The following is a 14,312-nucleotide window of genomic DNA, read 5'->3' as shown; positions in this document are numbered from 1 at the left end:
ACACTGCATTAATAATCACTACAATTAGTTCTGATGATGGAAGCAATTTACAGCACGTCACATGTATAAATAATGGTGCATTTCCTGCATGTGTCATTATTATGTATTAAGGATGCCACCTTGTTGTGACTTTCTCAGTAATGTTCCCCTTGAGTCAAAGTTAAGGGTAGATGAGTGATTTTATATCTGAGCTACAGCATATTTCACACTTGTATAGTTTAAATACTCAGTTGAGGTTATTTGTGTAAGTTCTCTGTATGAAATGCCTAAATAAAAGCAATAATTATTTATTACTGAATGATATAGGATAGTACTGAATAAGTCATCTCATTTAGTAATTTAAAGAAATTTAAGAGATACTTACAAAGAAAAAAAGAGAGGGAAATATCACCCCTTGATGAGATGGTTTTCTCCATATCTCCCAACTTGTATTTACTGTTAGAAATTAATTCTTCTTTTTTCTTTTTACCCCTACTGACCTTTATTTAGGTAATAGGACATGAAACCGTTTTTCCTTTCTGTGATACTTGGTGTCATAGTGAAATAATTGCTTAATTTTATAGTGATGATTTAATAATGCTTCCCATTTAGAAAACAAGTCTATAAAAACAGCTTATTCCAACCCTTAGTTTTCTTTGCTAATAAATCTTGCTGCTTTAAGCTGTTTTTTTGAAACCACAATTTATAAGCTGAATAATTAATTTTGCTAATTAATGAGAGGGAGGATTCTGATGGCAGGGAGGACTAGAAAGGTCTGTAAGAGCAAGAATTATTTCTTCTCTCCTCTTGGTAATACTGCTTATTGGCCGTTCTTGTTGTATTGGTTAGTGATTCCTTACCCTATGGGTTTATAAGCATTTTTTTAACATAGATACTGGAGAGAAGAACGAGAAAATAGTGGTTTTTTTAAATGTGACTTTGTATGTATATATACATCTATATGACTTTGCACGTATGTGTGTACCTATATATATATATATGTATAAAAAAATCTCCCAATTGACTATCCTTTGGGGACAACTTTGTTTAAGACAACTAGGGATTGACTAGAATGCATAAACTGGGAGCCTTGAGCTAGCCCATCAGCTAGTGGAAATTGCCCTAACTCCATCATTACTTGTACCAGTTTATGGTGCTTCCCTAAATATTTAAACATCTTGCATCTCAGTTTGACTTAATCCATTTTCCTTTTGCTAAGGCAAACTCCACCACACTAACCTCTGATAGTTGAGGTCTCCTCAGGTGAAGTGCAGGACGCCTGATCCTGCCTCATTGTCCTGCTTTTCCCTTCTGCCTTCTGATCCCCATATGCATGTTCATGGAATTGTTGTTCGATGCTGTGAGGGGGATGTGGACTCCGTCCTTGCCATATCCATCCACTGAGCAATGGCTCAGTGGTTTTTTTGAGTACAACAGACCAGTTTTCTTTAGTGCAATGGCAATTATGCAAACCTGACAGCCCAAAATATTTCTAATGCAAACCCCTCTGTTTTCTCACACTAGCAAAAATATCCCTTTTATATCAAAAGCTTTGATTATCCCACTGTAATCAGTGCCCCAGAAGTATGCAGCTGAATGAGCTTGTACCGAGTTAGAATATTGATATACTCTTCTAAAAGACAACGAAAAAAGCCATTTCTTGAGATAAATATATATGAAATTAGAAAAACATTAAATGAGTTTCTGTTGCTGGCAAAGAGAAAAGCAGGCTTATTCTAACTGCAAGAACGTTTCATTCTAAATCCAAGTTGTTGGCATTTTTCACAGGGATTCTCTCTTCAGGCTTCTCATCACCAGCATGCAGCATTGTGTATTATATTCCAGTGGCCTTTTTTTTTTTTCTTTTTATTTTCATTCTCTTCAAACCAGTTTAAAAGAAAGATGGATTAGAGTTTCACATATTTAAATTGAAATAAACTTGGAGCAAGCAGGCTGGAATAGCTGCAGCTCTTTTACTTGTTCTGTTCTGTCACATCACACAATATTTAAAGCCTATAATTAAGTTTTTACTTGAACTGTTGGGAGGCAAATACTGCCCCCAAGGTGGTAAAGATTCCTGTCTGGGAAGGCTTCATCACAAACTGGCATATTTTGCAAACCAAAGGGTTGCAAAAAGAAGCTTCAAACTCTGTGAAGCCAAATAAAAGAGAAAGACAGTAGTTGCTTGAATAAAATGTGTTACCACTGTTAATCACATGCTATAACAGTGGGATTATGACTAGAGTTCTACAATAAACGTAATGCTTACATGATGGGGTAGTAATGGGATTAATATTAATTCAATTTTTACCAAAGTTCTTGAATACATCCCAAATTCAAATAATGTAGAATTTCAGTTAGTGAGTGTTTCCTAGTGAGGAGCTATAAAAGACTGCAATCGGATACAAGTTTTTTATTTTTCCTCTAAGAAAGGCACAGTAGGTTACCTTCCTATCACTCATGAGGATTGTGTTTTTAAAGATCTGTATGGGAAAATAAATGTGCTCGTTAATGAGTTATGTTCTTTTATATCATGCAGTGTTTTGAAAATGTACTTTTCTCTTAAAACCTTTTCATAAGGGGTAAGGTAGAAAACATGACATAAGGCTCAGATGATACAATTTTACACCGTTACTAAATTTTAGTCAGAAACTTGATATTTTTACTCTGATATTTATAGATATCTCTCACTGGATTGAAATAAAAGAAATCTGTGTCTCAGTGCAGTTATTTGCTAAACAAAGAAAACCAGCAATGCGAATATATAACCATGAAGCTTTCTGAAAGGAAGTATTTGAATTTCTTTTGTTTCTCGTAATAGCATTTATTCTGAGCAGCTTTGGTTCGTCCCTTAGAAAGCTGACTTGTTTTATTCAGTGCTGCATTCTATTCCCTTGGGTAGGTTCCAGGAGAAGACTTGCATTACCTCTTCGGTGACGTCATGTACGGTGGCCACATCACTGATGCCTGGGACCCCAGGCTCTGCTCTATGTATCTGCAAGAATTCACCAGCCCACCTGTGGTAAGAACTTTCATATATGCCTAAAGCTCTTGAACGTGTTCAACCTAAGAGAAACTCATCTTTCAGAAGTGCAGCCTTGTGGAGAAGACCACAAGCTTTCTTGTCTATGCGGCCCCACCTGTAGCAAGGTCTTGTCTGGCTGTGGTGGAATAAATTCTCCAACTCGTAATGAGTACAATAATTCATCATGAGCAGATTTTGTCTGCAAGGATTTGTGACTTGGCATATTGCTTGTTTAAATGCTTTTGCAAGCACCCTTACTTGGCAACTTAAATTCGGTGTTTTGTAACACTGCTTGTATAGCCAGCTTAATGACATTAGGGGATAGTACACAGAGGCTTCCATTTTCCTAATAAAACTATTCTTTTCTAAGGTGCTGCTATTTAGAAAGGTCTGGGTCAGCATAGGAAAGTATCCTTTATGGAACTGCACTTTAACCAACTTAACTTGATAGACTCACTAGTTACAGTAGTCCACAATGGAACTAGCCTCAAAACTTACATTTACTGTTTCTATGTTTTCTTCCTCGGAAAAATAATAGAATGGAAATGTTATGCATTTCCTTACATTTTCCTGTTTCCAAAATAGGGAAAATGGTTTGTAAGACTGTTTCTCATATCTGTCTTTTGTAGCTTTGTCAGATTATCACCAGCTGATATATACTGAATTATTCTAATTTCACTATTGAGTTTTGGTCCTGGACAGCAGTGTATGTAGAGCATCCATGAGTCCAAGGTGCAAGATTGCCAAAGTTGCTTCTAATCATAAACAAATGTTAGAATTTTTGAGGACACAAAAATAAAATGTTGCTTTAACTTTAGCTCTAAAAAGTCTTGCATGGTAACCACTTTAATCTATATTCATATACATGCATTTGTATAAAATGTGTATGTATATATGGGGGGGGGTGTATATATGTATAAAAAAAAAACCAAAAAAACCTGGCTCCTTCTTCCAAGCTGCTGAACTAGTCACTTCAGAGAACTGATTGTACACAATTTGCTAAAAACAGCCAAGAGATTTTTCAAGTGCCCTTTCCAGACTTATTTTTCATTGTCCAAAGGTAAAAAGCTTATTTGGGAGGAAAAAAAAAAAGAAAATTAGCATGTTCCTTGTGAGCAGACCATTTGTGGAGCCTGGCTAACTTGGGGAAAGCGCACTTTTCACCCTCAGCGATGCGGCTGAAGCCTGCCTTTCGGCTGTGAGCGAGATGAGCTTGCCAGTGTCTCCTCGGTCCCTAACAAGTGGGTTTCCATATGTCAAAGAGCCACGCTCAGATGAAGGCAATTGGAAGTAACTGCTCAGAAGAAGATGCCCAAGAGTAAGTTGCCATGGAGATGGAAAGGCTAAACACCACTGTACTCCTGACCTCGGCAGAGGCTGATTTCTCCAAATGACAGCTGAGGTCACAGGGGCATGGTAGGAAGCTCATCCTGCTGGCTCTGGCTCTGCCTCTAGCCTATGGATAAGTAAAGAATTACTGCTTCCAGTTTAGGCAGTCCATTAACCTTCACAAGCCTGAACTTTCATTCAAATAATTGTAAAATAAGTATAGGTGGTGAAACCTGAGCAGAATCACTGCTATTTTTATGGCCTTTGGAAAGTTTAGGGACCCAACCCTGAGCGTGGATCCACTAGTATTTTAAACAGTGAGATATCTTTCCGAGCTTTTTGCCATAATTGGAAAATGTTAGAGCCCCGAATTACCAGCAAAACCAGAGAATCAGTCATTGACTGGCAGCCAAATGAATGCAAACAGGATGGCAATGCCTTTCATCAGTGCTGGCGCTTTGTGTTCACTGGGGAGATTATCTTCTCTTTTACCTGCTTGCATTACTGATGAGTTATTTTAGCTATAAATTGATTCCACGAGGTGTGTTAGAATAAACCACTATAGGTCAGCTTTCCTATACCTCATCTGGGATCTGTTGTAAGGACAGAAGGACGGTGAGTTCCCACTATGAAGCCCCATAACCTGCAGCCTCCCTCTGTGCACATGACTCTCAGGAATACAGTAAAACCCGATTTAAGTGCCAGCAGAGAGACTGGTAAGTACAGATGGTCTGACAGAATTGATCTTCCACTCGAGATGAATAACAGGGCTTTTTTCAAAACCTCAGCACTACTTCAAAGTGGCGTCTTAAGACATAGCTTATTGTGGGTGACGTTAGTGGTGCAGGTTCAGGCGCAGGTAAATGGCTGGTTGCAGAACCAAAATGACTTCAGAAATAAGTGCTTACTGGTGTTATTGTGAGCAGCAGCTTGTTGTTGACTGTTGTAAATGCCAAAAGCTGTTAAATTTTATTGTGATTTTGTGGAGTGGACCCTGCATTAGGAAGAAATAGCTCCTGTGAAAAGTACCACTTAGAGCCAGAAATATTTTTCAGCAAAAACAACTTGCAAGTCTGGTTTAAATCCCAGACAGCTTATGACAACAAGTTCAGAGTAACTCTTTGAATCCAGTGAAGTCCTTACAGCACAGGAGCTGGGGGAGCCTGGAAAATAAATGTGATATTGCTACAGCTTTTATTCTGTCCTACCCTGAGTAGGAAGGCAGCCCACTGAGAGTACATCTCACCAAAGCCCTCTGTCTACCTACTTAATTCTTGACTTGCTCCACAGTCCTCAGTCTTACCTTTAACATGCTGACAGGGGTAGGGCCTGCCTGTTCTATAGGAACGGTGCATTTAATAGTATTCAGTTCAATACTAAGATGATTGAGACCTTAACTTTTTCTGCTGTGAAAATTATCGACACTGTCTCTCTCTCATTGAGGCCAAAGCAGCAGTACAAAACCCCACGCAAGATTCCTACATTTTGAGAGATGTAGTGGAATAGCTTGTTTTTCCTTTCTGTTCCAGCTTCTAGGTATTAACAGCCAGGCAGAAGAGAAAGGAAGGGAGATCAACACACAAAGAAATGTCCTAACTGGCAACCATTTCTGTGGAAAGTAGAATGGGATCACTGTTTCTGACAAGCTAAGATTGCTCGTATACTGATGTGTGCTATCCCATTTCCACACCCCACTTACCCGTCTCTCCCTGTGACCTCTTTAAGGTTATTATGAGCGCAGTGTGTTTGTGCAAAACCCCTAAATAATGACACACTAAATAGAATTAACGTCGTGGCTCATGTATTAGGATGGGGATTCAGGTGACTTGAGGCTCCAGTCCTGCCTCTCCCACAGAGATGCAAAATGGCATAATAATCTTTGCTTGTCTGCTGAGAGGATGCAGAAATTCAGTACTTAAAATACACTCGCCTCAGTAGTGACAGTCCTTAAAATAAACTCAGAGCATCCTCATGAAGGAAGCAGCAACAGTATTTCAATACTGCAGAAAATGGGAATGTCAGAAAAGTGTGCAAGTAGTAACTGTGCTAAAAATAGTTTGGTAACCCTGTACCACTGTATCAGAACTTATAGATGTCATATTCATAGACTCCAGACAAATTTCTGAATCTTTGTAGATGCAGAAGACTATTTCGAGAACGGATGACAGCATTATCAATAACATTATTGATTCTTTTACTGAAGCTTAAAGGGCACCAGGTTTCTTGGCCCCACCACATTTGGATTATGCTGGATACTATAAATACATAGATTAAATGCTTCCATCTGAAAGCCCTGTACTGTATGGACTGCACCCCAATGCTGAGATGGGATACTTGACAACAACATGAGATAATCTCTTCAAAACTCTTTCGGAAATGCAACCCATGAATTCATTTGTAGAAGAGGGATCAGGCCAGTCTGCAGAGGAAAAGGTAAAGTTCTTCATCTAGTGCATATTCAGTGCTGTTAATAACATGTGGAGCACACATCTGACTGTGTTATTTCAGCAAGAGACTTCATTTCTAGGAAAAAAAAAGATGCATCAAATTAGCGAAGATCAGCTGAGTGTTAACAGCAGTGATGATAATGTGCTAGCCTGTGCAATGTAATGCACTAGGGAGGAATTTGGACCAGAAGAACATCTAACCTGTTATGCAGACCATTTCTTTTTCACCTTTGAATTTACTGTGGGGTAGGAAACAAGGTATGAATCTTTGTGTGCTTTTATAAACAAATTCAGCAACACTAACTTAAAAAAGTTGCGGTTGGTTGAACTGGTGAGTCTAGTCTTCACCCCTGTGCTTTGTTCCCATCTCCTGCATGATAAATCCCCTTTGGGTAGCTTCCCTGCTCCTTCCCACTTGTGCCGAGCATACAAAGTCCCTCCCAGCCCACGGTCCTGGCTTCCTTCTGCTACGTTCACAGCACAGCCTAGCAGCGATGTGTAAGGTCTCCACGCCAGGAATAGCAGCCCAAGCACAGTGCTCTCCTACCGCTCCCCTTCCTGGGCCCTTGAGCTGAGCAGGAGCCGTGTGCCTGCTCCAAGAGACTTCCCTTGCAAGCAGCGGCTGAGGAGGTTTTCAGGGCTTTTTAGTTTTGTGGTAGTCTGAAGAGATGAAATCTGGGCAAGGAGGCTGTCTGACCACCTCTTGGCCTCAGCACCTCTCTTGTGCCAAATCTGGAGTTTAGCAGAATAACATTAATACCTATAAGCTGTCAGATGCTGGGCTGAAGGGACCAACCCTAATACAACGATAAGCTTTGTCACTTAATATGGAGTTAACTGGGGCACTGTAGTTCTGTTCATAGTCAAGACATTTCAGACACCCAGGTATCTTAGTACAGCCAAACTGATTCCAGAAAAAGGTAAAAGACTGGGTTTTAAGCATGGAACAGCACTGGTGCTGTGCTTAATAGATTAAATGAATAAAAGATGAGTAGCAAAGGAAAATGTTATCAGAAATCTCAGCTAGTTCCGTTATCTGACCCTGCTGTCTTCTGCACCTTCCTTTCTGAGTGTAGACCTGAGAAACTATGTCCAGGTTCCCCAAAACCTGGCATATCTGAGACTGAGCCTTCAGCTTCTCATCCTTACCAGAGTTAATTAATTTCCCCCATGACTACCACTCTTGTTCTGCAACTCTCCATCCCTTTCTTTACTCTCTTCTTTTCCTCTGGGCACCCTTTTTTTTTTTTCTTTTATCACCACCAGATCATGGAGATTTTGTGGGAGGGAATGTGACATCTCTGCATGCAAGTAGCCAAACAACACTTCATTTCCCAGGGGGAGCTTGAGCTTTTCACGTTCGGTTCCCATCCGCTTTAGGGAGTACGGACAATTATATATGGCATTCATCATTAATTCTGCCAAAGCTAGGGCTGAAATGGAGACTGAGCTGTATTAATGTTGTGGTTTCAGTTCCTTCTCATTGAGTACTGTTATGAATTGCTCTTCATTTATGTTCTGTCTCAGTTCCAGAGCAGGCCTGCGGGGAGGGAGAGAGGCTCTTTTGGGGGCTGAGACGTGTGTGCCTGTGCTGTATGCTATCTAATGCCTGAGACAGTAAGGACTGTGGGTGGTGAAGGGGGCAATGGAAGCTATAGGTACTACAGAAATACAAACTACTAATAACGTTTGATTAAAAACCAAGGCAATCTCAGGGTACATCCTTGTAACAGCAGTCTTCCCAAGCCCAGGGGCGATTCATTGCTGGGCTTTGGGGTCAATGTTACTTGAAAATGTAAAGCTAAATAGAAGTTGCTAAGTGTTAAATGGTTTGCAGTCATTTCTCTCAATACTGTTGCCAAAGTCACAGCAAAGGTGGGGGAGCATCTCTGGTTTTAATCCGCCTAAGAAAATGCAATGTTTGCACTCTCATGGAGAAGAAATCAGACTTGAAAGCAGAAGAGTCAAAAAGAGTTGATTGCAGTGATTTCTAATGGCTCTGCCTGTATTGACCTGGACAGATGAAGAATGTCCTGGATGATATTCTGGAGGTGCTTCCCAAGTTTAACATGGCAGAAATCATGCAGAACACTACTGCCTGGAGCTCCTGTGCCCTTGTTTGCCCTCAAGAGTGTGAAAGCATGAACCTCCTCCTTTCAGAGATCCATAGGTCTCTTAAATAGCTGAACCTCGGTCTGAAGGGAAGTGACTTTTTTATTAACAGTACTGTTGCTCTTCTATGTATTTGGGGGCTCTTTGTTCCTTTTTTGAAAATGAAAGAATAGCTATTCTTTATGATGCCAGTATGCTTTTCATTTTTCTCCAAAGGGGGAGTTGATGTTCTCTCCTCACATGCAAGTGCTGCAATCTGCACTCTTCTGTGATGCTGTGCCAGATACACGGACTAACCTAGCCTATCTATCTATTCACATACAGCTTTGCCCACTGGCAAGTACCCTACAGTAACGGGGTTTAGCTAATATGCACACAGCTATCCTAGGGATCTAAAACAAGCAGCTTTGTTCCTTTTTTTTTTGTCCAAAATTTGTCTTAATCCAAGTCAGTTTTACTTCGAAGCGAGTTTTGCAGAAATGCTAAGCACTTTGCTAAAGTGAGGGCTCCGTCACCTCCCTTTGTCACAAGTGCTAGGCATGTTCAGCATCTTGCAGCATTCCTTTTCCCCTACTCTGCCACCAGCAATATCCACTTGCAGGCAGTTAGATATGGATAAAATAGGCAGCGATTTTGGAAATTCCTCTGATATCTCATGGCAATGCATGCTGCAGTATGCCATTATTCAGAGTCTCTCTGTCAGACTGTGTTGTACTCCTGATTTGTACTTTGCTCGGCAAGTTTAAATGCACCACTGAAGATGGTATCAGACAATTTGCATTTAAGCAGCCATTGACTGTTGTTACCAATTTTTGGCAGTTTCTGAAAGTGCGCTAACGTGACTAATGGTAATGTTCAGGTTTCTCCCCAAGACCAGAAGTTTTAGAGGCTTGAGCATACTCACACACTCTGTTGAAAGCAACCTGTCTCATGCTGATCACCTTCTACAATTGATTTTGGACATACCTACATCAGGAAAAGAACAAATTCCACTAAACCCATGACCTTATACTTATATAAGGATATACTTTCTGGTGACTTCAGCCATGTACTTTCTCTATAGACAAAAGGACTCTTACACTTGAAGTCTGCAATTTATTTTGTCTGAAAATGTAGTACATACATATTAAGGCAGAAGCTGTTGCTGCTTCTTTTTTAGGGTTACTGATCTTCTCATGTGGTATGGAGAACTTGACATCTGGACAGGGGACCAGCTGTGCTGCCAGCAGTGGTGTGGCTTTCTGGCTTGTTCTTTCTGGCTTTCTGCCCTCGGTCCTTTCTGACACGTAAGCAGTGATGGTTGTAGGGAACGAGGCATATGGTTTCGCTGCCAGACATGTATTTTTTACCATAGGTATTAGCTATGTTTGTGATGCTGTTTGGAGAGTTAAGCACAGTTTAAATAAAAAGATAAAAATCAGCCAAATATTGGAACAACCATCTCCTGAAAGCAGGGGAAACAATCCAAACTCATCTTCAGTCTATTCAGAAATGTGAAGACAAAGCAAAGCAGCTAAGGAAATAAATAAAAGCTTGAATTTCCTAGTTTAAAAAAGGTTAAGAGTGCAAGTTTTCCTACCCTTATTATTTAACCAATTCAGCGTGTGTGTCATGGTACCATTCTGGTTTATTCCTGGTAACAGTTACCAGGCTAAGTAGAAAAAAAATCAATCTCCCTCTCCTCTGTGTAGTTGTTGCCACAGTAGGGGATGAACAAGCTTCAGCAGTGTATTGATGTCTTACTTCTTGCCATAATCACAGCACATATGCATTTATTTATTCTGAAGACCACATGAGAGCCTGGTAACAGTGTATCTCAAATTCTGCATGGCCACCAATGGCACTGAGATAATCCTTTGCTAGCCTAGCAGAAAGGTGGCCAGGAGCTCCTCACAGGACACTTTGGCCAGGCTGCCGTCATTCCCTGGAGGAGATGGGCAGTGGGAGCCCGGTGGGGCGTTTGCAGCCCAGATACTGAGGCCCCTCTTGCTGTACTTGGAAGCAGAAGGGGATGGCAGCCCGAGGGCTGGCAGGCAGCTCCTCTTCTCTCTGCTGCTCAAGTCGAGGTCCCCAACTGGTGCTCCTTTTGTGCCACAGGCATAGAGAAACCCCCCATTCTATTTTTCACTCCTTTTACTGCCTCTCTCCAAGCTTTCTCTTCTGGGCACTTGCTCCTATCAAGGGCTGGGGGGATGTAAGGACCACGCAGGCTAGAATAGATGTTACCACAGGCTTGTTCCCAAGGGGCACTCGGCTGGAGAGAAGCGGTGTCTCCGAGTGCAGACAGCAATGCAGTCTTGCTCCCCTGCTGGGGAGGAGAAGGGGTTGGTTTGGTCTGTACTGTGCAGAATGCTTTGTTTCCAAACAATTGCATTCATGCAACTTTTTTGCCTTACTTCAAATAATGGCCAAAGGAAAAAAACCAAAACAAAACAAACCCAAGTCAGTCTCAGGCCTGAGCAAAACTGGCCCAAGAGGGGCACGTTAACAGTTCTGACATTGAAATTACTGTCTGGATATTGAAAGTATTATTTTTTTAAAGCTGTAATGCAGAGCATGGCATGCAAGAACAACTGGTCTTTGGATAAGGTGTGCTTGACTGCAGATGTTACCAAAAAGACCAAAGAAGATTATGGCCACCCACCTTGGAAAAGGAGCCTCTATCTGTGGACTTTTCATGGAAGGTAGGATATAAACTTACGTTTGCTTGATCTCAGTAACCTAGTTCAGGGGCTCTAGCTTCCTTCATTACGTAGGTAAGTTCCCTCAGGGGGTTGGACTAAAATGTTGTGATCCTATGAACAGCACCGCAGAAGTTTAGGAATGGGGGTGGATTGTTGGTGTTGGTCCACTGTGACTTTAAATTTCACACCAGCTTGGTGTCCTAATCACTGACTATACTTCATGCATTTAAATAACTGTTAATGGAGTCTGAACAAGATCTGCGTTGTAGCAAAGCAGAAGCTCTAATCTAGTTCAGGTTCAAGACTATTCCAGAGACAAGAAATTTCACCCCACTACTGATCACCTGCTGCAGAATAGGGTTAGTAGTTACCACGTGTTGGTAACCTTGATCAAGCCATCTACACAGTTACAGTTAAAAACCAACCAACCAACCAAAAAACACAGAAAAAGCTATTTTCAAACTCATCTTTCTCCTGTTTTTTCTTCCACCTTGGCAGAAAGTTGTCAGTTCTAAATAAACAGATCTAAAGAGCTCTGAATTTTTCATTTGCTAGGCCATAGTAGTTACAGGCCATTGAGGGGACATACCAAGAAGCAACAAAATACTTGAAAATCCTTATATTAGCATGAGGTATAATGACACACCTAAAAGTGGGTGATGTATAAGTATGACAAGAGTAGATTTTTCATCTGGGTTTCCAAGCAGTCAATTATTGCAGTAGCTGTAATACGGTTGTAGGCTGTCCCTGAATGGAAATCATGTTCATCTTTTGAGCTGCAGTCCCTCTTTTAACAACTTTCAGAGAATAAACTGTACCTTGCGCTTTTGGAATTGTATTTTCCTGAGACTGAAGCATCTAGTTTAGGAATGACAATTAAAGTGCACAGTCAAAATGAGTTTTTAGTTTTAACTTAGAAAGACTGTCAACTAAGTTACAGCTAATTAGAGGAAAGATGAATGACTCCAACAGGCACTTAGAGAAAGATCATCATTACTTGTACTCTTCACCAGGCCTGAATATAATAAAAGGAAAGCAACGCTTTTGGAAGGGAGCTGTTACTACAGCAGGTAAGCCCCAAGGGGAGAGTCTGAGTGAGGGACTGGAAAAATGATAAGCATGTCATTTGACTGATGCTTTTTGAAATGGAAGCCTGAATTTTTCAGAGGATTTTTTTAAAACATCTGTCACTCAAAGGGCAATACTGTTCATTCCTCCTGTGGATATGAAGAAGGTATTGAGGAACCTTGTGAGCTGCAGTTTCTGTTGGTATTTGCAAATATAAACTTCCCAGTTGCTACACAGACACTCCTAAAATCCACAACAAGCATCTGCAACGTTTTATATGCTAGTTTATATTAGAAGAACACACAACAAACTTAAATCCAGCAGGTTTCAGAAAGTGCACGGCTCTTCAGCAGCACAGAACTGAAGTACCTGTTTTATTCTCACTATACAAACATATGTTAAATACTCCAGTGTAGTTTCCCACCTTTTGGAATACTTGATCATAAACTAGTGGAGAATTAGGAGAAGATCTGAGCACTTGACAGGCACATTCAAGCCACATGCATACTCAAAAGTCCCAAGTGTAAGTAGTTTCCAGTCCCTGCTTTCAATAAAAGGGCATGCTGATGGAACCAGTATTCCAGACCAGGCAGATACTATGTACTCATCTCCACATTCCTATGAAGAGATGATGCACAACAGGCCAACAACAGTCTACACTAAATCTCTATGTTCAAATGTAGCTTTAAGTATTTAGCAATAAGCAACTGTTTGTTTAAACCCAAATTATTCTCGTCTTGCACTACAGAACACCATGTAAACTATATGCCTGCGTTTATTGCGGGTGCCAGGTGGGACATCCAGCTGGGACATCAAGCTGGGGACCATAGGTGAAGCCTGGCTCAAGGAATTGCCTCCAGCAATGCCAGGGCTATTCCAGTGAATGTCCAGTTTATAAAGTCAAAAGCAGAGGGCACGCTGACGTTTGGACTTTCAACCTGAAAAGCAAGGAGAAGCTGGCTAAATGGGTTCTAGTAGGAGTAGCTTTACTCGCAGCAGTTTAGTACTAAGCTTTCAATAGTATGCGCTGCTTTCTCAGTCTGCCTTGTAGTTAAAGCAAAAGAAGACAAATATTTTTCACAGTCAGCTGGAGTAGATTTGCCTCACAAAAACACAATCCTTAGCATAACACTTATGTGCTCTATATTGTTATTTCTTCATGTGTCAGTGTTGTATTCATATGTTTATAGAATAGAATCATAGAATCATTTAGGTTGGAAAAGACCTTCAAGATCGAGTCCAACCATCAACCATGCCCACTAAACCATGTCCTAAAGTACCCCGTCCACTCACTTTTTGAACACCTCCAGGGATGGTGACTCAATCACTTCCCTGGGCAGCCTATTCCAATGTTTGACAACCCTCTCAGTAAAAAAAATTTTCCTCATATCTAACCTCAACTTGAGGCCATTTCCTCTCGTCCTACCTCCAGCCACCTGACAGAAGAGACCAGCACCCACCTCACTACAACCTCCTTTCAGGTAGTTGCAGAGATCGATAAGGTCTCCCCTCAGCCTCCTCTTCTCCAGACTAAACAGCCCCAGTTCCCTCAGCCGCTCCTCATAAGACTTGAGCTCCAGGCCCCTCACCAGCTTGGTTGCCCTTCTCTGAACACACTCCAGCAACTCAATGTCTTTCTCTACATAATGATTATTGATCTCCAAGCAT

At 41.0% G+C, this 14,312-nt stretch overlaps 1 protein-coding gene across 1 annotated transcript in view; it reads left to right on the top strand.

Annotated features, from left to right (window-relative positions):
• Window positions 1-9,246, top strand: part of DNAH11 (dynein axonemal heavy chain 11) — a 151,916-nt gene extending 142,670 nt beyond the window's left edge. The window contains 5 exon segments of the mRNA XM_049798917.1: window positions 2,882-2,998; window positions 5,293-5,315; window positions 6,544-6,766; window positions 8,802-9,008; window positions 9,109-9,246. Coding sequence (XP_049654874.1) covers window positions 2,882-2,998; window positions 5,293-5,315; window positions 6,544-6,766; window positions 8,802-9,008; window positions 9,109-9,246 — 708 coding nt within the window.
• The last annotated feature ends 5,066 nt before the right edge of the window (window positions 9,247-14,312 follow it).

The sequence above is a fragment of the Accipiter gentilis genome, chromosome 4, assembly GCF_929443795.1.
Source record: "Accipiter gentilis chromosome 4, bAccGen1.1, whole genome shotgun sequence".
NCBI classification, from domain to species: domain Eukaryota; kingdom Metazoa; phylum Chordata; class Aves; order Accipitriformes; family Accipitridae; genus Astur; species Astur gentilis.
This window is presented reverse-complemented; position numbering and strand designations above follow the sequence as displayed.